The following is a 24,580-nucleotide window of genomic DNA, read 5'->3' on the forward strand; positions in this document are numbered from 1 at the left end:
TACATACGTATTCCAGTATTCAAACCCTTAACTTAGCTGAAGCACCTTTACAGCCTCAAGTATTTTGAGTATGATGCAACAAGCTTTGCACATCAGCATTTGGCAATTTTCTGCCACAATTTCAGGTTTCTCTAGAAATATTTGATTGGGTTCAATGCTCTGCACTGGGTTTTCATTAAGGTTATTTATATATTTTGGTGCACTGAGTTTTCTTCTACTCTGATGTGTCCTGAAAAACAGCACCTCGTCATGATGCTGCCACGAGCCCACTTTTTGCTACTCTGCAGGTGATGAGCAGTATCTGGTTTCTTTCAAACATGATGCTTGTAATTGAGGTTCATCAGACCAGAGAATCTATTTTCTCACAGTCTGAGGGTCCTTTAGGTGCATTGTTTGCAAATGTTTTCATGCATCTTCAAAGAGGAGAAGATTGAGTTCAGCCATACCATCATAAAGCAGAGATCGGTAGAGTGTTGCAATGATGTTTGTCCTTCTGTAGGTTTCTCCTGTCTCCAGATATGATCACGGAGCTCAACTAGATTGACCATCAGCTTCTTCTCTTAACCAAAAGACTTTCTCTATCAATTGCTCAGTTTGGCCAGGAGGCCAGCTCTAGGAAGAGTCCTGGTTGCTCCAAACATCTTCCATCATGGATAATTGAAGCTACATGCTACATTTTTTTTTTTCCTAAACTCTTCCCCAGATGTGTGGTTTGATGCAATCCTGTCTCGGAGCTCTATAGGCAGATTATATATTAATTTGTTTATTTATTGCTTCAGGCCTTGGTCTTTGCAAAGATACCTGTTATTTGCAAAGATATCTAAAGATAAAAAGATAAAAACCAAATATTTGCTTTGTCATTAAGATGTATGGAGTGTAGATTTATGTGAAAATAAAAAAGAATTTAAAGCAATTCAAAATTTAACATAAGGCTGCAACATAATAAAACATGAAAAAATTAAGTGTGCAAGGCACAGTAATTAATAGTGTTTACTAATTAAATTAAACCTCTGTACAGTGTGTACTCAATGTGGTTTATCCATTTCAGATTAGGCTTTATTTTATTTTTTATGCAGCTACATCTGAACAACAAGTCCACTCAATTTCATCATGTAATTTCGAACTTTAAGTTTGCTTTCACAGGAAAAGATGACTAACTTCAGCAGACTGTGAAGTCACTAACAGATGCTCATCCAAATATCATCCGTGACACACAGTAATTGGGCAGGTTACTGTTGATGACAATACTTGTGACAAGACATTACTTGGTGTATATTCTAACTTTATATAAATTACAATTGCTGGTGCCTATTAACATTTTTAGGTCTACCTTTTAAATTACGGTACATGTATTTGTTTAATTTAAAATCAAACATTATCTAATGGAGTAAGTCAATATGATTTAGCTTGTAAACTATTTTTTTTTATTGTCACGTTCTGAAGTGAGCCTAACCAAAGTCCCTTGATGTATCGTAGTTTGTAGTTCGCTTCGCAATAATAAAACTATATTGCCCAGAATTCTTGTAGACTATTCTTGACGCTCATTGGCTGTGCAAAGACACCCCCTCGTAAATGTTCTAGGCGAACTGCATGTGAAGTTTAGAACAGCCTCTGTACATGCGCAAATGATGTCCCTAATTCTCACAGACTAGCCTTTTTGCTTTGACGATGGCATTAAACTGCAGCACATTTAGACGCCTTATCTTAGGAGCACAGACCGCGGCTGAGGCCTGCACAAAGCGGGCAGTTCAACAGACATGTGGGAGATACAGAGGATGTCGATGGTACTCTGGTGTCACTCATGAAGAGAAAACTCTAGAGCAGGTGTGTTTGTTACACTTTTTACACTTTGACTTTGCCCTGCCGCCGCTGACAGGTACGACATCATGAAGCGCTTTAAAGTCACGTGATGTCTAATTGTATGTTTTGGTTTAAAACTCTTGCATAAACAGCATTTTAATGTTGTTTGTTTGTTTGAATATTTGTTTCAATGTTTGTTTGAACACTTTGAATGTTTTCGTATAACGTGTTTTGTATGTATTGGTATGTGTTTATGTATGATTGTGGCCTGTTTAACTTTGTTTATTTAGTATTGTGCATAAACTAGCCCTCAAAATTGAAACATTTCATTGCATTAATGTAAAAAAAAGGATGATTAACATTTTATATATATATATATATATATATATATATATATATATATATATATATATATATATATATATATATATATATATAATGTATACATAAGTGTGTGTGTATACATACACACACACATATATATATATATATATATATATATATATATATATATATATATATATATATATATATATATACATATATATATATATAAATATACATATATATATAGTGTGTGTGCGCGCGCATGTGCATATAACTGTTTTAAAGTGTGACAAATTATAAATGTTTCTTTCTTTACAACAGTTGGGTCATAAGACTTTCACTGAAGTACCAAACCAGACAAATCCGTCATGGATGTCACGCTTTGTAACATGCCGTTATGCATTACTGTGAAATCTCTCAACATCAAAGTGCTTCCCCAAACTGGGCAGTAGCCTACAAAACTAAGTAAATCACATCAAAATAAAGTATTTGTATCATAAAACTTTAAATTAATCTCTGTACTTGAGATATATATGGTAATTTCTTGTCAAATTAACCAAATTTCAAAAACTTCCCTAGCTCAGTGTTTTTTTTTTTTTTTTTTTTGCTGATATTGTTTCTTAAGAAAAACATACAAGTATCGTGATGAAACATACATATCACATGTCATGGATGAATATTGACTGAGTACAGTAATCCACTATTTTGTAGAGGGGGGGGTCAAAATGGCAATTTTCACCTGAGAATCAAAGCCAAAATACAAGGGGGTACAGATTACTTGGAAGATGGCAGCATCATAATGTTATTTTTACACAGAGATTGGTAGGTCTGTTAGTAAAATCTGTTTTAGACATCTTTATTGCATCATGTGCCAATGGTGAATAGGGAAACAACATCTATCATGTTTTTGCTCCAAAGTTTGCATGCCTGTAATTAAAGAAGTTTTAAAGATGTCTTAAGGCGCTTTTGGATATTGGGACTTACCAAACTTTCCTGTCTGTGAGTCATGAATATTATTTATCCAAAGTTTGAATGCCTATAATTCAAGAATTATTAAAAATATTGCAATAAGATTTTAGGTTTTTAATAAACTTTTCTTTTGGAATCTTCATTTTCAAGGCCCTACATCAATCAGTTCCAGATATATGGGGATCTCAGTGAGTCTCCATTTTCAGAATGTTGAATGTTACCTATTTTTAGTGTCTGAAAAGCAAATGTTGGTCACTGTTTATACAGCTGATTCTTATTGTATTTTAAGCAGAATGTCTGAAGAATAAGTAATGTTGAAACTAGAAATGCATCATGTTTTCCTATATACATACCTGTCGGAGTGCTAAAAATGTACTGAAATGGTCAATGGTCAGTCGATATTGATAATTATCATGAAAAATGTAAATTCTTTATTTCTTTAAGGTCTAAAGCCAGATTTTGGCTCTAAAACTAAATAAATATCTAAATAGAAAAACATATTTCTTAGTTTCTGCATGTTCTAATGAGTGATATTGTTTCTCTTAGAAATGTACATTTGGTAGAAGCTTGAGTTAGAGTGTAGAGGAAAATGTTTGTTCATTATCAAAATCTGTAAGCTGTAGCAACCCCAGTTTTAGACGGTTAAATTGATTCTGATCACAAGGATTTTTATTTTTATTTTTTAAGCATTGGTCTCCCATTGTAGCATACATTTAAATCATGATAAACATAGTTAAAACAACACATATAGCACCTCTTTACCATGGTAAAAATATAACTATATGGTTTTTATGTAGCTTATTTGTATAAAACAGCAGTCTAAAAATATTCAGTATAAATGTGCATATGCTAAAGCTTAATCACAAATACATACTATAATTATATATCATTACTCCTGTAATGAAATTCAGGGTGAATATTCCACATTTCTGCCACACTATCATGGTACAGTGAGTATTACTACAGTAAATCCTTTGTAAATGATATCGACATATAGATTGAAAAACCTTCTGACTGTCTCGTTGCACACAGTTTTTTCTCCTGTTTGGCTTTAAAATAGTTTAAATAACAGAGTCATTTGTGTTCATCGGTCTATTCGCACTTCACACTGGATCTCACAGCCCTGTTTAGTGCTCATGTGACTGAGTAAAGCCATCTGCTCTAGTGATCTCGCCTCGAGTGGCAGTTTGAACTTTGATCTGAGCAGATAAATGGTCCGTGTGGCACAATCCAAATGAGACACACTGTTTTGTTCCACTTTTGGAGCATTAACATTATACTGAAGATTTATCAAACTCTTCATATCGTTTTATCAAGGAAAATTATATTGCGATTAATTATCGTTATTAAATTATCAACCAGCCCTATTCTGAAGCTACCAAGAGTTCAAACACAGTATTGTAACATGTTTGAAGCAATTTAAATTTATGACATTCAAACAGGTATGTCCTATAAGATTGTTTAGGATAGAGGGAAACAAGATGCTTTCCTAGTTTCAACATTACTTATTTCTTTCAGATATTTTTACACTAAGTATCCGCTGTATACAAAGTGACCAACATTTGGTTTTGGATGTATATATTCTTCTGTTTGTGTTCTAAAGTTATTTATAATAAGTGAAGTTTGTTAAGTGCAATGATGTCAGACTTGTTCTGGATAATAAGGTTTATTGTTAAATTGTTAAATGCCCTGCATCCATTACATATTTTGTGGCATGATTATAAATGTTTGATTGTCACATTTGAGTTATGATTGCTAAAATTGCTAAAACAACAAAAATAGCTAAACTGAACATATTTTACTAACAGACCTAGCAGTCTCTGTGTAAAAATGACATCATGAGCTGCCATCTTCCTGAAGTAATTTTTAGCCCGTTGTAATATGGCTCTGAATCACAGATGGAAATTGGCATTTTGACCCCCTCTACAAAATAGTGGATAACTCAGTAAATTTAGTATTTTGGCTTTCATTACTATACTTTCTTAAGAAAAAATGTTAGCAAAATAAAAAATTGAGCCAGGGACCTGGATAACAAAAATTCACCCTTAATTTTGCAAAAGCTGAATGGATTATTTTTATAATTTAATATTCGAAATCTGACTGTGAATGCAAACTATTTTGTTCTGCTGATTTATGATTTTAACATGTTTTATTTGTTTTCTCTATAGGTCGGAGAGCTTATGGTTCCAGGTAGTCAGAGGCGAGTCCTGAAGGATGTCCTGCCTTTCTCAGCATTTCTTATAGACTCCTTTGGACGCAGGCATAATTACCTTCGCATATCTCTCACTGAAAAATGTAACCTCCGCTGTAAGTCTCTCATATAATATATGTTTTGTAAAAATACTTTTGCTTCTACTATAAATGCTTCTGGTCCAAATGAAGCCCTACTAAATAGTAATAAAAAATATTAGTGATTAGTATTACATATATTCTACTGTATTTTAACAGTTTATCCAGAATTAGTACATAATGGTTTTATTAATTGGGTCACACTTTATTTTGATAGTCCACTCTAGACATTCTACTATGTAAGTAACTTTGCAGCTACAACTAATTCTCATTAATTTGCAAATACATGTCTACTAACTCTCAGAGTAGACCGTTAGGTTTACATTTACATTCAATCATTTAACAGACGCTTTTATCCAAAGCAGCTTACAAATGAGAACAATAGAAGCAGTCAGGTCAACAAGAGAACAAAAACAGTATACAAGTGCCATGACAAGTCTCAGTTAGTCTAGTACAGATCACGTAGCCAGGTTGTTTTTTTTTTTTGTTTTTTGTTTTTTTTTCTTTTTTCGTTCAAGAATATGATAGACAAGAAAAGAAAAGGTAAGTGCTAGTATTAGTTGGTTAAGTGCTGGAGAAAAAGATGAGTCTTTAGATGTTTTCTGAAAATAAGTAAAGATTCGTTTCGAGTAAAGCTGTTCGAATTGAGATCAGGAGGTCATTCCACCAGATGGGCACAGTCCAGGAAAAGATCCGTGAGAGTGATTTAGGTTTTCAAAATAAATTGTCACCATTAATTGTAGCAATAAGCCACAAGAGGTTGTATATTACAGTGGTTTTAGATGAAATAATATTACTGCAAGTAAAAAAAAAAAAACTTAAATATGCATGAATATTTGGTTCTGTGTTTCTCCATAATTTAGAGTCAATAATGTTTCCTCAGGTCAATACTGTATGCCTCAGGAAGGGGTAATGCTTACCCCTCGCTCTCAGCTCCTAACAGCAGAAGAGCTGTTGATAATAGCCAGACTCTTTGTACAAGAGGGGGTAAACAAAATACGACTGACTGGAGGAGAACCTCTCATTCGCCCAGACATTCTGCCTATAATAGGTAATTGTTCCACCTTTTGTTAGTTTTGTAATTGCTTTTTACTTTTAAATATAACTGTAGTGGTATAGGCATTTTGAAAACTACATCTTATGTTGAATGCCATAAGGTCTGCAATTGTGAAATGACAATCAGTTCATAGTATTAAAGGGATAGTTCACCCAAAAATCTAAATTTATTTCATTTATAACTCACCCTCATGTTGTTCCAAACCTGTGAGACCTCCATTTATCTTCGAAACACAGTTTAAGATATTTTAGATTTAGTCCAAGAGCTCTCAGTCCCTCCATTGAAACGGTGTGCACGGTCTACTGTCCATGTCCAGAAAGGTAAGAAAAACATCTTCAAAGTAGTCCATGTGACATCAGAGGGTCAGTTAGAATTTTTTGAAGCATCAAAAATACATTTTGGTCCAAAAATAGCAAAACCTACGACTTTATTCAGCATTGTCTCCGTGTCTGTTGTGAGAGAGCTCAAAACAAAGCAGTTTGTGATATCCGGTTTGCGAAAGAATCATTCGATGTAACCGGATCTAGTTGAGTAATTAATTTACTCAAACAGTACACTGACTGAACTGCTGTGAAGAGAGAACTGAAGATGAACACCGAGCCGAGCCAGATAACGAACAGAAGACTGACTCAACTTGACTCGACTTGATTCTGAAGTGATTCTGTGCTAATGTTATGAGCCCAGGTAAACCGAAGGCTTGAATCAAGGGCAATCATCGCCAATAACGCCATTACGTTATTATACCGCATATACCGCAAAAGAACCGGTGAACTGTTTTCTTCAACCGGTTTATTGAATCTAACTGTCTGAAAGAACTACTGGTGATCCGAAAACCGATGTAACCGGTTCTTGACTCGTGAAAGAGTCAATGTTTCGTTCGTTATCTGGCTTGGCTCGGTGTTCATCTTCAGTTCTCTCTTCACAGCAGTTCAGTCAGTGTACTGTTTGAGTAAATTAATTAAGTATTGGTTTGTTTTAACTCGGAGGTAGTGTCAGCCACATTAAAAAAAGTTAACACCTTAAGTAATTGTGGATTAATGCGTATTGGAGACGCAAACTGTTTAAAACGATTCTGTTCGATTTGGTGAACTGATTCGTTCGCGAACTGGATATCACAAACTGCTTTGTTTTGAACTCTCTCACAACAGACACGGAAGAGAAGAAAATGCTGATTAAAGTCGTAGTTTTTGCTATTTTTGGACCAAAATGTATTTTCGATGCTTCAAAAAATTCTAACTGACCCTCTGATGTCACATGGACTACTTTGATGATGTTTTTCTTACCTTTCTGGACATGGACAGTATACCATACACACAGTTTCAATGGAGGGACTGAGAGCTCTTTTCTCTACATCCGATCTGGGACACTTCCAAATGTTGATTTTAATTGGATACATAATCTGGACATCAGACCCATAAAGATAGCATTTTAATGTCTGCATGCTGTATATGCCCATGCATTTTATTGAGGTGAGAACTTTATATGTAACAAATTGCGGAACATTCAGAAGCTGGTTTTCAAACCCTGCCCCATGAATTTTAGGCTATAGATACAATAGCTTCACTAATAAAACCTACATTATATTTGTCAGCAATGAGGTGATAACTTCATTATAACTGGGGTGATAACTGTTTTTGTAATTAAACTGTGAGGACCAGGCACTTGGTCCAAGGAAGGTATCCAGTGCTGGCTGCAGGTTTCTTGCGTGTTCGATCTTTTCAGCGTGTAGTGTTATTAAATTTAGGTTAAACTCAAATCTGATTCTTTTTTTATTATTTTAATCTGATTCCATTTTATTATGATCTCGAATTTAGGTTGGAATACCAAAAAAATTGGTTGTATGTCTGTTTCTAATTAGTATTCTTGTGACATTTGATTATTGTAGTTAAACTTTTTTTTATATTAACTCGTTCATTCAGGTGCTCATGTTTAATAATGTAAACAAAGTGAAATGTAAAATGGTGGGCCAAAAAATCGTTGTATATGGTCAAACGATTAAGACTTTTGAGTGTAAATGCACCCTAGGACTGATAATAATTTTGTTGGTCTGAATTTTTGGCACTTTATTCTGCAACTTGCATGACAAAACAATGTTACACTCAAAAACACTAATTAATATATATATATATATATATATATATATATATATATAATATTATTATTATTATTATTATTATTATTATTATTATTTTATGATTTTTTTTTTTTAATAGTTATCTTTTCTCTTTCTTTCTGAAAGCGGAACTTAGGAAGTTGGAGGGTCTGAAGACCATTGCAGTGACCACAAATGGGATGAATTTGACCCGACTGTTGCCCAGTCTAAAGAAAGCTGGAGTGGATCTACTCAACATCAGTCTAGACACTCTGGTCCCTGCAAAATTTGAGTTCATCGCTAGACGAAAAGGTATTAGGTCCTAGCTCCAAAATGGTTCATAAACTACAAAAGTTTATATTCCTGCATGACAGCTAGATAGGTGCAGAAAGAACGCATAAGGTGTGTCAAATTCTCAATACAAATCATCGTACTGATGACAAAACTAATCTGACTTCTCTACCCTGTAACATACAACTCAATCAACCTCCAGTTGTCAATAACATTATACAATACCAATAAAATACTGTACTTCCCTTACAAAAGTATGGTGATGGTGTCCCGTCAAGAAGCTACTATCACTACCTCAAACCACACATGTACTGATCTTTGTCATATGACTGTTAGCTCTGCTGTTTCTGAAGCCATTACATAAAAACATTCCATCACAGGTGTCATGGATGAAGAAATGTAGATTGTGATTGTTATGAAGCATAAAGGTAGCAGCAGAACATTGAGAAAGTATATGAAGCAGTTGATCTCAAAAGGCTGAAAATAACTGACGAAAGGATTATGAAAATGTTTTATTTGAGATTGCTCCATGTTCAAGTTTCATAATTTTTATTTATTACCAATTTGAGTCTGTTACATTATTGGGTCAAAACATATAACTACATTAATATGTTCTAATCAAATATTGACCAGTAAAACTTTTATTATGGATTTGAAAGAGATGATCTTTTAACCATTTATTACATTTTAATGCCAAGCTATATAAGCGGCTTACCTTTTTTTTTTAGTTTATTAATGTTATTTACAAAATAGACACTTGTACAGTCACACTCACACAAAATGTTTGGTTGCCAAAAAAAGTTGGTGTGTCTGCCACCTTAAATATGTGCAATCTGTCTAATTGATGCCTAATATTGGTACCTCTTGCAGGGTTTCATAAAGTGATGGAGGGCATTGAAAAGGCTATCGAAATGGGCTACAATCCAGTCAAGGTATTTTACCTGCCTCGAAACATCTGAATTGTTAATCCCTTATAATATATGAAATGGTTCATGTCTCAGAAAGTGTCAAATGCTAGAGCTCTAAAACCACTTTAGGGCATTTCTTGTCACCTTTCTAGCAACACCTGAAACAACTTATTAAAGGGATAGTTCACCCAAAAATTTAAGTTATGTCATTAATGACTCACCCTTATGTCATTCCAAACCTGTAAGACCTACGTTCATCTTCAGAACACCGTTTAAAGCCCTATTCGGACGGGACTAGTTTTATCTCATTAGTTTCACAGACGTACTGGGTGATTTTAATCCTGTCCAAATCTGCCACGTCTGTGTTTTTCTCACACAACCTCTGTGATAATTCCAGAGCAAATTACCTTCTGTTTTTCAGCAAACTCAGTGATCCTCTGAGAAAACTAATCCCGTCCGAATGCGAATGTCTATGATTGCCGGTGATATTTTATTTCACAACGCGTTTCCTTGTGTGTTTTGGCCAACGTGAATTACCGTAGATGCTCTTACTGCGCGCATGTTTGATATATTTGCTTAGCGACAAAAAAATAATGATAAAAAAATAAATAATAAAATAATAAAATCAAGAGCAAGATCAAGTAAACTGTTAATACTGGCTATTGTAATGTCAGCATCAGGTAAGATTACTCACGTTCATTTATGTACTCTGTTACATAATGTTTTAATTTACATTTAATAAAATATATATATATATATATATATATATATATAAAAAAAGGAAACCAAGTTAAACTGAAGGAACCACACATTAACATGGTTTTACTATACTAGCCATTTAGTATTTATTGTGTAATAATACTAAGGCAATCATTCTGAATGAATGCAATGCACGCATACAGAGCGCGTGATCTGTGTGACGCCCAGATGTACAAAACAGACCTCCCACCTCTGTAATAAACACGGAGATGTTAGTCCCGTCTGAATTGGTACATGAAAATCGCAGACGTCAGGTGGTAAGAATCGAAACTCAAACGTAGTTTAGAAAACTAGTCCCGTCCGAATAGGGCTTAAGATATTTTAGATTTAGTCCAAGAGTTTTCTGTCCCACAATTGAAAGCGTTTGTACGGTATACTGTCCATGGTTAGAAAGGTAAAAAAAAACATCTTCAAAGTAGTCCATGTGACATCAGAGGGTCAATCAGAATTTTTTGAAGCATTGAAAATACATTTTGGTCCAAAAATTGCAAAAACTACAACTTTATTCAGGATTGTCTTCTCTTCCATGTCTGTTGCGAGAGAGTTCAAAGCAAAGCAGTTTGTGATATCCGGTTCGCAAACTAATCACTCGATATAACCGGATCTTCTTGAAATAGTTCACCAAATCGAACTGAATCGTTTGAAATGATTTGCATCTCCAATAAGCATTAATCCACAAATGCCTTAAACTGTTCACTTTTTTTAAACAAACAAACCAATATCCTGGAGTAATTCATTTACTCAAACAGTACACTGACTGAACTGCTGTGAAGAGAGAACTGAAGATGAACACCGAGCTGAGCCAGATAACGAACAATAGACTGACTCGTTCTCAAGTGAAGAACCAGTAGTTATGGGAAGTTCAGTTCTTTTCCATGAATTGGTTCTTCTAGACAGTTCGATTCAGTGAACCAGTTGAAGTAAGTAAGTAAGTAATTTTAATTTATAAAGCACATTTACACACAGCGCAAAACTGACCAAAGTGCTGTACAATGAATAGCTAAAAAGACAATAAAAGTATAAACACATAGATTGAATAATCATAATTATATAAAACATTAATAAAAATAAGCCTTCAATATCACGTCACACAACACAGAAATACAGAAAACAAACAGAGGTACCAGGTTAGGGAACAAGGAAAGCCAAGGAATAAAAATGAGTTTTTAACCTGGATTTGAATGTAGCAATGGAGGGAGCAGATCTAATATCCTGGGGGAGCTGGTTCCACAAACGTGGGGCAGCAACTGCAAAGGCTCTGTCACCTCTCTGTTTAAGCCGTGAGCGTGGCACAAGCAGGAGCCCTTTGTTTGAGGATCTCAGTGACCTTTGAACCGAGTATGGTTGTACAAGGTCGGTGATATAGGTCAGTTGAAGAAAACGGTTCACCGGTTCTTTTGCGCTCAAAGTAATGACGCCATTGGCGATGATTGCACTTGATTCAAGCCTTCGGTTTATCTGGGCTCATAACATTAGCACAGAATCAGTTCAGAATCAATCACCAAAAGAATCCGTTCAAGCCGTTCAGACGCACTGTGTGGTTGTCTGCTTTACACTGAATCCTACATGCGCAGTTATCATCAGCTCCTTGGTTCTCGAATCAGACACGTCCGACAGAAATGGTTCTTGACTCGAGAACGAGTCAATCGTTCGTTCGTTATCTGGCTCGGCTTGGGGTTCATCTTCAGTTCTCTCTTCACAGCAGTTCAGTCAGTGTACTGTTTGAGTACATGAATTACTCCAGGATATTGGTTTTTAACTCATCCACATTAAAAAAGTTAACAGCTTAAGTCATTTGTGGATTAATGCTTATTGGAGACGAAACAGTTTCAAACAATTCAGTTCGATTTGGTGAACTGGTTTAAAAAGATCCGGTTACATCAAGTGATTCGTTCGTGAACCGGATATCACTAAACTGCAATATTTTGAACTCATTTACAACAGACCCAGAAGAGAAGACAATGCTGAGTAAAGTCATAGTTTTTGCTATTTTTGGACCAAAATGTATTTTCAAAAAATTCTAACTGACCCTCTGATGTCACATGGACTACTTTGAAGATGTTTTTATTACCTTTCTGGACATGAACACACACTTTCATTGGAGGGACAGAAAGATCTCGGACTAAATCTAAAATATCTTAAACTGTGCTCCGAAGATGAACGGAGGTCTTACAGGTTTGGAACGACATGAGGTTGAGTCATTAATGACATAATTTTTATTTTTTCAAAAATGAACTATGAACTAACCCTTTAATATTTGTAATTAATCTTTGTGCGGTTATTCGTTCATTGTGGTAAATTGTCGTCTCTCTTCTCAGGTGAACTGTGTGGTCATGAGAGGTTTGAATGAAGATGAGTTGATTGACTTTGTGTCACTGACAGAGAGGAAACCATTGGATGTGAGATTCATAGAGTACATGCCTTTTGACGGTAAGATTGTTATCTGAAGTCAAATAGAGAAATCTACATCATACACTTGCTAGCCCATCTTACAGGTTTAATTATAATCGGCACAGTTGTAAAGGTCACAGTTTCTGCCCCAGTTCTTTAATCACATCAGTAGTGCAGATTATTCTCTTTCCAGGTCAGTGAGACCTGAGGTACCTCAGGATTTATATTCATAACACGTTATTGCAGTCCACATTCTGTTGATATTTTAGTGGAAGTCATATACCTTCACTACTAAACAGGTTTAACAGCTATGTGCAGAAGCAAGTTTAGAAGAAACTCCTTAAACTGGATAACAGTGACAGTGGAGAGTTTAGAGACATTGAATAGATTACTGTTTGTGATCCTGGAAAAGAGAGATTTTATGAAGGCAGTTGCAGAAGCTAATACGGTGTCACTTTTATAGATTTTTGTCCTGAGGGCCAATACTACAGCAATCACTGCAGTAACAACTGATTAGATGCTGTGAATAATGGAGCAGTTTGTGTAGTATGCAAACCTCACTTGACTCAAAGTAAAACTGAATGACTACAGGAAAAAATAAATAAATAAATAATTAAACATTCTGTAGAATCCATACTAAAACTATGAAATTAAACTATTGTGTTCTTCAATGAACTATTGTGAACTATTCTGTTTCCAATGCACTTTTCTTGCTAACTTTAAGAAAGATTGAGATTAGCATTGGAAAAAAAGCTTGAAGTGTGTAGTGAAACACTTCAAGATTGATTTTAGCATTAATATCTCTTCACATGGGATGCCATTTTTTAAAATCTTAATTAAAACTGCCATTTAATTTGTTTCAAGAAAGAAAAAAAAAAGGAACAACAAAACAATTTCTTAATTAAAGAAAGTTAAGCAGCTGAATGTTGTTCAAGTACCTCTGCATATTGCCTGTCTCTGTAGGTAACAGATGGAATTTCAAGATGATGGTGAGCTATCAGGAGATGCTGGACTCTATAAAGCAAAAATGGCCCAATCTGGAGCCTGTGCCTGGAGAGGAAACTGATACAACCAAGGTCAGCCCAGCTCCTGACTGCTAAATAAATCATTGGCCATGAATCATTCTCAATGTTAAATTCTCGTTAGCGCTTATTTAAATGTTCTGTTTTGAGGGTCAAGTTTGTGCAGTCTTTATGTATCAGTCTGTAAATGGATATTTCTGTAACTTGTAATTATCCTTCAAGAAAAGCATTCCTTTTGTAATCTTGCGTCAAGGCTGTAAAATCATATCAGTGGGATAAGCCCTCATGTGTGTGCTTCTGTGTTGTGTGCTTACAGGCGTTTAGAGTACCAGGATTTCGGGGCCAGCTGGGCTTCATTACCTCCATGTCAGACAACTTCTGTGGCTCCTGTAACCGCCTGCGCATCACGGCTGATGGCAACCTTAAGGTAAATGGTGTTTGTGTGTATGATGTTCCTTATACTGATATGTCTTGTGCTTAAGCTTTTCAGTTTAGCTATCTGATCTGTGATGTTTTGTTTTTCTATATTTGCCTGTGTTGGCATGCTATTAGGTTTGTTTGTTTGGAAATTCAGAGGTGTCTTTGAGGGATTTTCTGCGCTCTGGAGCAACTGAAGAGGAACTACTGCACATCATAGGGGCAGCAGTCGGGAGGAAGAAGAAACAGCATGCGGGTAAAGACAAACACACTCTGACATATCGAACCAACTGTTGGGCAAATGATTCCCAAATACAGATTTGATTATAGTATCAACATTCAGGTCATGTGTAATTCAGAATTAATTTACTTATTTGTCTTTCTGTGCAGGGATGTTCAATATATCTCAGATGAAGAACAGGCCAATGATCCTCATTGGTGGGTGATTTGGCTGTACGTAATACACTTCCCATCTCCCTATATCATCAACTGGGGTGTGCCATAGTGTTGAATATCTCATTATGTTCTGTGATTTTGTGTAAGGATAATTAGGGAATATTTTGCATTATTTTGTTTTTGTGCTGGTACCTTGACTGGTTTGTGCATGATATGGACAACTGACTGCCAAAGCTTTTCATATTCTTCATATTCTGTGTAGTGGTTAGTTCACAGCAGGGACAGGAATTACAAAACTTTTGCCACACTAACTGGATTTTTCCAGGGGCATTTTTACTATTTTTACCAATCAGTTGAAATCAGTATCAGCAAAATTATTAATTTTACATATCAAGATGTTGCAGCATTAAGATGTATTTACACAGTAGTTACAGTTACATAAATAATATTGAGATTAATGTTTAAAAATAGGCTACATTATGAAAGGTGCACTCTTAAAGGTATAGTTCACCCCAAAAAGAAAATGTGATTTTTATCTGCTTACCCCCAGCACATCCAAAATGAAGGTGACTTTTTTTGTTCTACACAAACAGATTTTTTAAACAAACCGTTGCAGTCTGTCAGTCTTGTAATGGATGTGAATGGGAACCATGGCTAAAACATGCACAAAACCAAGTTAAACCCTGTGTCTTGTGACGGTAGATTGATGTGTAAAGACATAAAATGATCGGTCTGTGCAAAAAATTTAACTGTATTTATGTTTTTTTTTTTTTTACCACTGATGCATGAACTACTGAATGGGCGCCTATTCAAAACACAGCTTTTGCGTGAGGGGTCGTCGTCCTGCTTTACAGCGGATCACAGTCTTATAAGTGCATTACCACCACCTATCTCTCAAGTGGACCATTGACACTTCTAATTGAACTCCTAATTTTCCTAATCCAAAAATACTACTGACCTTAATGTGTATCAGTCACTCTTCTCTTCCTTTTCTGCTAATGTCTCCAAGTCAAGTCAAGTCACCTTTATTTATATAGAGCTTTAAACAAAATACATTGCATCAAAGCAACTGAACAACATTCATTAGGAAAAAGGTGTGTCAATAATGCAAAATGACAGTTAAAGGCAGTTCAACATTAAATCCAGTGATGCCATCTCTGTTCAGTTTAAATAGTGTCTGTGCATTTATTTGCAATCATGTCAATGATATCGCTGTAGATGAAGTGACCCCAACTAAGCAGACCACAGGAGCTCCACTGCTAAAAGGCCATACTACCATAACACTCTGTTTTCCTCACTCCTTTATCCACCTCTTGCATCAACTCTAATAGCTGACAACTTAATTAATAAAATGAAAAACATCAGTGCACAATTTTCCACAATCCATCAAGCACATCTCACCAGCAAACATGTTCATTTACATCCTTCTCTTCACTTTCTGAGGCAGAAGTCTCCAAACTCATCTTTCTAATCATCCTACTACTTGTCCGGTTGATCCTATTCCATCTCATCTCCTTCAAGTAATTTCTCCTGCAGTTGTACCTGCACTCACTCACATCATTAACATATCCATCCACACTGGTGTCTTTCCCTCAACATTTAGACTGGCTCGTATAACTCCACTACTTACAGGGTTAGTTCACCCAAAAATCTAAATTATGTCAATAATAACTCACCCTCATGTCGTTCCAAACCTGTGAGACCTCCGTTCATCTTTGGAACACCGTTTAAGATATTTTAGATTTAGTCCCAGAGCTTTCTGTCCCTCCATTGAAACTGTGTGTATGGTATACTGTGATGATGTGGCTCTAACGTCTGTCGTCATGAAGTTGAAAAACAGGTTCTGGCTTATCTGAAGGACATCACTGGACCCTTACTGGACCCCCTCCAGTTTGCTTACTGAGCAAACAGGTCCGTGGATGATGCAATCAACATGGGATTGCACTTCATCTTGCAAAATCTGGACAAAACAGGGACTTATGTGAGGATCCTATTTGTGGACTTTAATTCGGCATTCAACACCATCATCCCAACAGCCCTTCAGACCAAACTGACCCAGCTCTCTGTTCCTAGCTCTATCTGTCAGTGGATCACCAGCTTTCTGACAGATAGGCAACAGTTAGTGAGACTGGGGAAATTCACATCAAACAGCTGCTCCACCAACACTGGTGCCCCTCAGGGATGTGTTCTCTCCCCTCTGATTTTCTCCCTGTACACCAACGACTGCACCTCTAAAGACCCCTCTGTCAAGCTCCTAAAGTTTGCAGACGACACTACAGTCATCGGCCTCATCCAGGACGGTGATGAGTCTGCTTACAGACAAGAGGTTGAGCAGCTGGCTGTCTGGTGCAGTCTTAACAACCTGGAGCTGAACACGCTCAAAACAGTGGAGATGATCGTGGACTTTAGGAGAAACCCACCTGCACTTTCCCCACTCACCAACATGAACAGCTCTGTGACTGCAGTGGAGTCATTCAGATTCCTGGGAACCACCATCTCTCAGGACCTGAAGTGGGACAATCACATTGACTCCATTGTTAAAAAGGCCCAGCAAAGGTTGTATTTCCTTCGCCAGCTGAGGAAGTTTAACTTGCCCCAGGAGCTGCTGAAACAGTTCTACTCGGCCGTCATTGAGTCTGTCCTCTGTACTTCAATAACTGTCTGGTTTGGTTCAGCAACAAAATCAGACATCAGAAGACTACAGAGAACTGTTCGGACTGCTGAAAGGATTATTGGTGCTCCCCTGCCCACCCTTCAAGAACTGTATACATCCAGAGTGAGGAAAAGGGCTCAGAAAATCACTCTGGATCCCTCACATCCAAAACACCCCATCTTTGAACTTTTGCCATCTGGCCGGCGCCTCAGAGCCGCAAACACCAGAACAGCAAGGCACAAGAACAGTTTCTTCCCCCAGGCAATCTACCTCATGAACAGTTAAATGTTCCCTACTTATGCTTATAAACGTGCAATATCCTTATATTTATTTGTTAACCCTCCATCCTAGAACATTCCTGCATCTCACTCAATCCTTTTCCATTATCATTTATAGCACAATTGTTTATACACTTATTTATTTACTTTTTTTTTTTTTTTTTGTCTGTGTGTTGTTGTCTCTGTGTACTGGAAGCTTATGTCACTAAAACAAATTCCTTGTATGCGTAAGCATACTTGGCAATAAAGCTCTTTCTGATTCTGATTCTGATGTTTTTCTTACCTTTCTGGACATGGACAGTATACCATACACACAGTTTCAATGGAAGGACTGAGAGCTCTTGGACTAAATCTAAAATATCTTAAACTATGTTCTGAAGATGAATTGTCACCGTGGTCTCACGGGTTTGGAACGTCATGAGGGTTGAGTTATTAATCACATAATTTTGATTTTTGGGTGAACTAAACCTATAAGAAACCTACCCTCTCTTTTAGAGAACTACAGACCAGTTTCCCTTCTTCCTTTCATTATAAAAAGACTTGAACGAGCTGTGTTCATCCAAGTCTATGCCTTTCTCAAACAGAACAACCTCCTTGACAGCAACCAATCTGGCTTCAGAAGTGGACATTCAACTGAGACGGCCTTGCTCTCAGTTGTTGAAGCACTAAGACTAGCAAGAACGGAATCCAAATCATCATAATTATTTTGCTTGATCTGTCCGCTGCTTTTGACATGGTCAACCACCAGATCCTCCTGGCAACCCTACTGGAAAAGGGCATCTCAGGAGTCTTACCTGTTAGATAGGTCCTGCAAAGTATCTTGGAGAGGAGAGGTGTCCAAGTCGCAACATCTAACTGCTGGGGTGCCTGAGGGCTCAGTTCTTGGACCACTTCTCTTCTCTGTCTACATGGCATCTTTAGGTTGTGTCATTCAGAAACATGGCTGTTTGGCGATGACACTCAACTCTACCTCTTATTCCATCCTGATTATGCGATGGTAGCTGTTCGCATCTCAGTGTGTCTAACAGACATTTCTTGCTGGATGAAGGACCATCACCTTCAACTCAACCTTGCCAAGAGTGAACTGCTTGTGGTTCCATCAAACCCATCATTTCATCACAATTTCACCATAAAGTTAGGCAAATCAAACATAACTCCTTCAAAAATAGCCAGAAACCTTGGAGTTACAATTGATGATCAGCTAACTTTCTCAGACCACATTGCTGTCCGGTCCTGCAGATTTGCTTTATTCAACATCAAGAAGATCAGGCCCTTTCTTTCAGAACAAGCTGCACAACCCCTTGTTCAAGCTCTTGATCTGCCGAGGCTGGACTACGATCCATTTCTGAGTGCACTATCAAATTCCGTAACATCAAGCACATGGACTTCACTCTTTTTTTGACTTTTGTCTCTGGGCTTCCCAATACTAACTCCGTGGAGTACTATAATTTCCATGCTTTCCTCACTTTTGGATGAGTTCGCACCTGTGCGAGAACAGCTTGTTACTGTTAGGAAACCCTGTCCATGGTTTACCCCGGACTTACGTTTAATGAAAGCTGCCAGAAGACAATTAGAACGGCAGTACAAAAAATCTGGCCTGACGGTGCAGTCTGCTTACCATTCTGCTTTGAATACTGCACGTAAGAACTACTATTCAAGCGTCATTGGTAACGCTGCAACACATTGTTTAAGGCTGTTTAAGACTGTTGACAATCTTCTCAAACCAACTAAGGCCGTTGTTCATTCCTCTGTTGACCAGTGTAATAAGTTTCTTCATTATTTGTACAGTTCACACAGTTCAGGCATTGCAGTGCATCAGAGGTAAAAAAGTTTCTTTTCAGTTCAGTTTCTTGCACAGACCGATTGTTTTGTGTCTTTAGACATCAGTTTATCATCACGAACCATAGGGTTTATTTTGGTTTTGTTTGTGTATGTTTTAGCCATGGTTCCCATTCACATCCATTTTAAGACTGACAGACTGCAACAGTTTGTTTTAAAAATCCCTGTTTGTGTTCTACGGAAGAAACAACGTCACCTACATCTTATATGCACTGGGGGAAGCAGATAAACATCAAATTTTCATTTCTGGGCGAACTATCCCTTTAAGATGTGCTCAATAATGTCACCTTTACCATTGTCACAGTTTTCTCAGTCGCTTTGTTGCATTTCTCGAATCATCCTTTATATTTTTAATGAAGTATGTGCATTTCGCAATACAACAATTCGTACAAACAGTGTCATACAATGGTTAACCTGCAACTTACTCAGAAATTTTAGTTCATCTGTCAAAAGTATTTCAGCGAACTTATCATAGTCCTTGTGTCATTGTTCACAAACGAGATTCACAATGCTTAGTCTTGTTGTCAATATACCTCAATATACTAATGTTAATATTACCTGAAGTAAACTGACAACCGTTTGGATGGCAGTTACTGTATTGAAATGCAGAAGGCTGCACTTCTTATGTATGCTATATATCCATTCCAAAAAGTACAAATTAACACATTACTGTATGTGGGATATTGTTTGAAGCAGACTGTATATGAGTCATAATTACTAGTGGGTTGATAACAAGACAAAAAAAAAAAAAAAACCTTTGCATTGTCATTGTGATAAAGATAAGACAAATATGGGCTCAAAGATGAAAATACAAATTTAGAAAGACAAACACAGGAAACACCAGAAGCTTTTGCATGCAGCACTGTATGAGGAATTTCAGAAAACTGGTTTATCATTGGTTGAGCAACATTCTCATCATTAGTGAATGTCAAGATTCGCCTGCACAAATCATAGCAAATGAAAAAAAAAGACTAATAGAAATGTGTAGAGATGTGTTTGGCAGTTTATGACAACTACATTAACCATTTTGCATTTAATGAATTGCACAGTGAACGAATGACTTTTGAGGGGTAAGACTGTTGCGCAGAGAACTATATAATAGATTTTGAGCAATATGACAATAGAAAATGATAATGTAGGAAACCACAGACAACTGTTCATAATCAATTGCATGAATGTACCAAAGCAATTTCAACTTGTTCAAAAAAAATTGAAAATTATTTTATGATGTAGTTAATTGAGCTCGAATGGGAAATTTATATAAATAATTACAATTAATTATGATTAATTACAATTATTTATATGGGCTGCTAGTAGGAACTGTAGCAGAATTAAATTGCCATCAGCTAATCGGTTCGTCCAGTGAACCCTTAGCACAATTTCATATTAACTCTAAGAAAGGATATTTCCGTGGCCACAGAAAATACTTTCATATAGTATTAGAGCACATAGCAAAATCGGAATCGTATTGGGACATTGAAATGTAAGGCAGAATCAGTAACACATGTAATTTGTGCACAAGATTTTTATTAACTAAACACTAATGCAAACTAGTCTAACAAACAAACATACATACAATCATTCATACAAGGGAAAGAGCAAATGAGATTTGGATGATACCATCAGGAAAACCAGAGAATGAAGCTATGAAAAGTGTCAGTTAACCACCTGAGTAAAAACATCATCGCCGTTTATAACGGGGTCCTTAGCTTATACTAAACTTCTGTTTTGTTTCATTAAATAGTTCATTAAACTGTTCATTAAACTGTTTTGTTTCAAAAAAGCCTAGAATGAGCGTCTGGATGCAAAGTCTTGATGGTCTGGAGGTTCATTGGTGTAGGAGTCGCGATCACGTTCTTCAGGTTTTGAAGAGTGATGAATTCCAAAGGTGTTTCCAAAAGAATTCCAAAGAGAACTTAGGAAGAAGATCCTCTCCACATATTTTTAGATCATAAAAGTTATCTTATCTTGCTGAGGTGTTGTGTTTGCAATGGTAACCAGGGGTCTGGAGTCATTTGCAGACATCCTGGCATCTAGTATGTTTATTGGCTAAGGGGTCCGAGATTTGTTAAATAAAAAATGGTCCAGATGCTACAATGATGTGCACAAGTAACTGGATTGAACAAATAGATTTTGAGAATTTCATTTCTGATCTGAGAAATGCACCAAACAGAAAAACTGTATAACAATAACTACATTATTCTACATGATACCTATTGCACACCCCTATCAACAAGCAACATGTTTCATATATTTATTGTTTATTACCCTCCCGCTTATGTTAATGTGTATGCATTCCCTGAATTTTCACATTTAAAAGTGATTATATTGTTGAATATGTGTGCCCTTGTCTACAGGTAGAGAGCTCAAATGGCTGCTGTCAGTACATCTATTTAGAGGCAGTCAGAGGCAGCCTCTTCCTCTGATCCACTACATGGTTCCAGCATCCTCTGCAACAACTCACTCATTAACAAATTGCATTCAACCCTTTTGTGGCAATGCCCATCAGGACTACACAAGCACTTTTGTCTATGATGCACTAGGTTTGACTCCTCTTTGTAAAAAGCATAATCGACCAAGGTTTCATTCTATGAAAAGATTGAACAATCAAAGGCAAATTTGTGCAGCCTCAGACTTACTTTGCAGTGAAGTGATGACTGAATCTTATCAAGTGAATGCTGGTGCCTTAAAAAACCCCACAGCTTCAACTCTTCATATGCACATTTTACGCAGGGGGTCTCAGCCACCACAGTTACAGTCCAAAACATTTCCTCCCATCCTCTTTCATAGTGCACTACTGTCAACGTCCAAATTTAGAGATTCAGCTCTGCAGTTTTCACGTCACTACCATAAAAAAAACCCTGAATATGGGTTTGATTTGAAAACACCACATACAGATGCACAGTCCTCCAGCCTTGATGGGACCTCTGATAAGTTGACCCACACTGATGCACAGGGTAAAGCCTCCATGGTCAATGTGGGCAGTAAGGCGGTGACTTGTCGTACAGCCATGGCTTGTGGCAGGGTCGTCCTGGGCCCAAAAGCTTTTAATTTGTTGTGAGCCAACCAGCTTGCCAAGGGCGATGCACTAGCGGTAACACAGCTAGCGGGCATCATGGGTGCCAAGCAGACTTCATCTCTCATTCCCCTCTGCCACCCGCTTCCTCTTGACCACGCCTCCATTACCATAGAGTTGCTGGAGGAAGAACATACTGTCATCATCAAGGCAACCTGCCAAACCACGGGCCGCACAGGAGTGGAGATGGAGGCGCTGACTGCCGTTGCGGTGGCTACGCTAACCCTCTATGACATGTGAAAATCAGTCAGCCATAACATTGTTATTACTGACATCAAGTTGCTCAGCAAGACGGGTGGGCAGAGAGGGGAATTTAATTGGTCACCTGATTCCTAAAGAATGCATAAACCGCTGGCTTAATTTCACCTGTTTGAATGTAGCTACAGTATTTATTTTTCTGTTTAGAATGACAACAGTTTTCTGTAACAAAATGTGCCTTCACATGCCTCTAATTAATCTACTTATTTTCATTTTTACTATTCCTTTGTCCATGCCCTTTGTCCATGAAAAATACTTTATTTCAGTTTATATTTATTTTGATAATGATAATGCAGCTAATTATACTGCATTGAGAAAGGTTGTCACAGTTTTCACCAGTTGAGCAAACTTATATTATCACTGAAAAGTGGTTAAGCAAAACCAAGCAGCAAATGTTTGACCTCTGTGTGAACCATCCCTTTAAACTAAAACACAACCAAAATGCAGCTTTATAGAGTGCTCCAGGGTTTACACATTTTGCAGGTCAATAAACCAGGAACAAGCATTTTAGCATGTCTGGTATGGTTTTCATGTCTGTTTTTTGGCTTAAGGCCTGCAACATATTCTAACTCAAACCTCAAATTTTCTGGGATTTTTTTTCTTCTTTTTAATAAATTAAGGCTGAAAAACTTGTTGGAAGCTTCTTTACAGTCTTTGTTTAGCTTTTTACTTTTTTTTAGATTGTATTTGGGATTCATAAAGGTGTGAAAGAATTTGTGTAAGAATCAATGTAAGAATCACTGAGTAAGAATCTGATGTAAGAATCAAACATTTGTTTTTAATGGTTTGGCATACAAAAATATTTCATCACTGCAGCACTCTTCAGAAGGCTTGCATTGAAAATTCCCAATTGGTGTAAACGTGTTACAGTATTAAAAATCCCCTTTCTTTTAGGTTACATTATTTTTGTTTTTGTGTAGTCTTTCATGTAACATGAGCAGAACAAATTCATTACAACATTTGTGACAGTAGTTTTATCAACTAACATTCTGCTTGTGTTTCATGAACAAGGCCCATATTTTATAAAATAACATTTTCCATATTCAAGTGTTTTTGAAAAGGAATAATTTCATGATATCCTGCTAAATAAAAGCACAAACTGTAAATTCACCCTGTGACTTGTTCCAAACAAACAAGAATACAATGAATTTTTCTTTTATATATAACACTGAAATCATTAAATGTCAGAATGATGTTCATCATAATTTTCTAATATAATTGATGTTTACAATGTGTAAAATGTTCCATGTTTCAAATGCAATAGTTGTTTTGGATAAAATGTTTGAATGATAGATGTGTTTGGTAGCCAAATATTTTTTTTTTTTTTTTTTTTTTTTTGTCTAGGTAAGTTGTAACAGACATTGATTAAACTAATTTGTATAAAGGAAAGTCATGTTTAAAACTGATGTGCTAGGGACGTCTGTATGTCGGACCAGAAGTTGCTGTTTGAATGGTTCTGATTATTTTTTTCTGTGATCAGAAGAGGGCAGTGTTGCACCGTGAGAAACATCTTATAGCCGTGAGACCTGCCATTATTAAATGGATGAATGTCTGCCTAATGTATTCATAGTAAAATGACATGTGATTTACGAGCCAGCTGTAAACAGTTTACCCAGATGTAAGTGAAACAAGTTTATTTTACCCTACAATATGTCACATAGAAAGGGGGTCAGGTGGAGGGTCGGACCATAGAGATCAAATGTATATAAATGAAAGGCTTGTCATTCTCATACAAACTAGCTGACAAATATCAATCAC

At 36.6% G+C, this 24,580-nt stretch overlaps 1 protein-coding gene across 3 annotated transcripts; it reads left to right on the forward strand.

The window, feature by feature from the left end:
* Positions 1-1,568: 1,568 nt before the first annotated feature.
* On the forward strand, positions 1,569-24,114 carry LOC113117042 (molybdenum cofactor biosynthesis protein 1-like). Of its 3 annotated transcripts, none has more exons than XM_026285418.1 (11): positions 1,569-1,824; positions 5,265-5,403; positions 6,269-6,436; positions 8,682-8,846; positions 9,696-9,757; positions 12,811-12,922; positions 13,847-13,959; positions 14,222-14,332; positions 14,458-14,578; positions 14,713-14,760; positions 21,846-24,114. In XM_026285418.1, exons 1-11 carry the CDS (start codon positions 1,669-1,671, stop codon positions 22,547-22,549), a joined length of 1,899 nt encoding a protein of 632 aa, XP_026141203.1. In that variant the 5' UTR covers positions 1,569-1,668; the 3' UTR covers positions 22,550-24,114. The 3 variants fall into 3 exon arrangements, with proteins under 3 accessions (XP_026141203.1, XP_026141204.1, XP_026141205.1); XM_026285419.1 differs by having other exon boundaries at positions 1,576-1,824; positions 14,713-14,775; positions 21,846-21,985; XM_026285420.1 differs by lacking the exon at positions 21,846-24,114 and having other exon boundaries at positions 1,576-1,824; positions 14,713-15,462.
* The last annotated feature ends 466 nt before the right edge of the window (positions 24,115-24,580 follow it).

Source organism: Carassius auratus, chromosome 17, assembly GCF_003368295.1.
Source record: "Carassius auratus strain Wakin chromosome 17, ASM336829v1, whole genome shotgun sequence".
In the NCBI taxonomy this organism is placed as follows: Eukaryota; Metazoa; Chordata; class Actinopteri; order Cypriniformes; family Cyprinidae; genus Carassius; species Carassius auratus.

Bases quoted from the DNA above. Each gene is read 5' to 3' on its own strand.
- LOC113117042 (XM_026285418.1), top strand. From the start codon at position 1,669: ATGGCATTAAACTGCAGCACATTTAGACGCCTTATCTTAGGAGCACAG. The intron at 5,404-6,268 runs GTAAGTCTCTCA...ATGTTTCCTCAG, and splicing joins TGAAAAATGTAACCTCCGCT to GTCAATACTGTATGCCTCAG. The intron at 13,960-14,221 runs GTCAGCCCAGCT...GTGTGCTTACAG, and splicing joins AGGAAACTGATACAACCAAG to GCGTTTAGAGTACCAGGATT.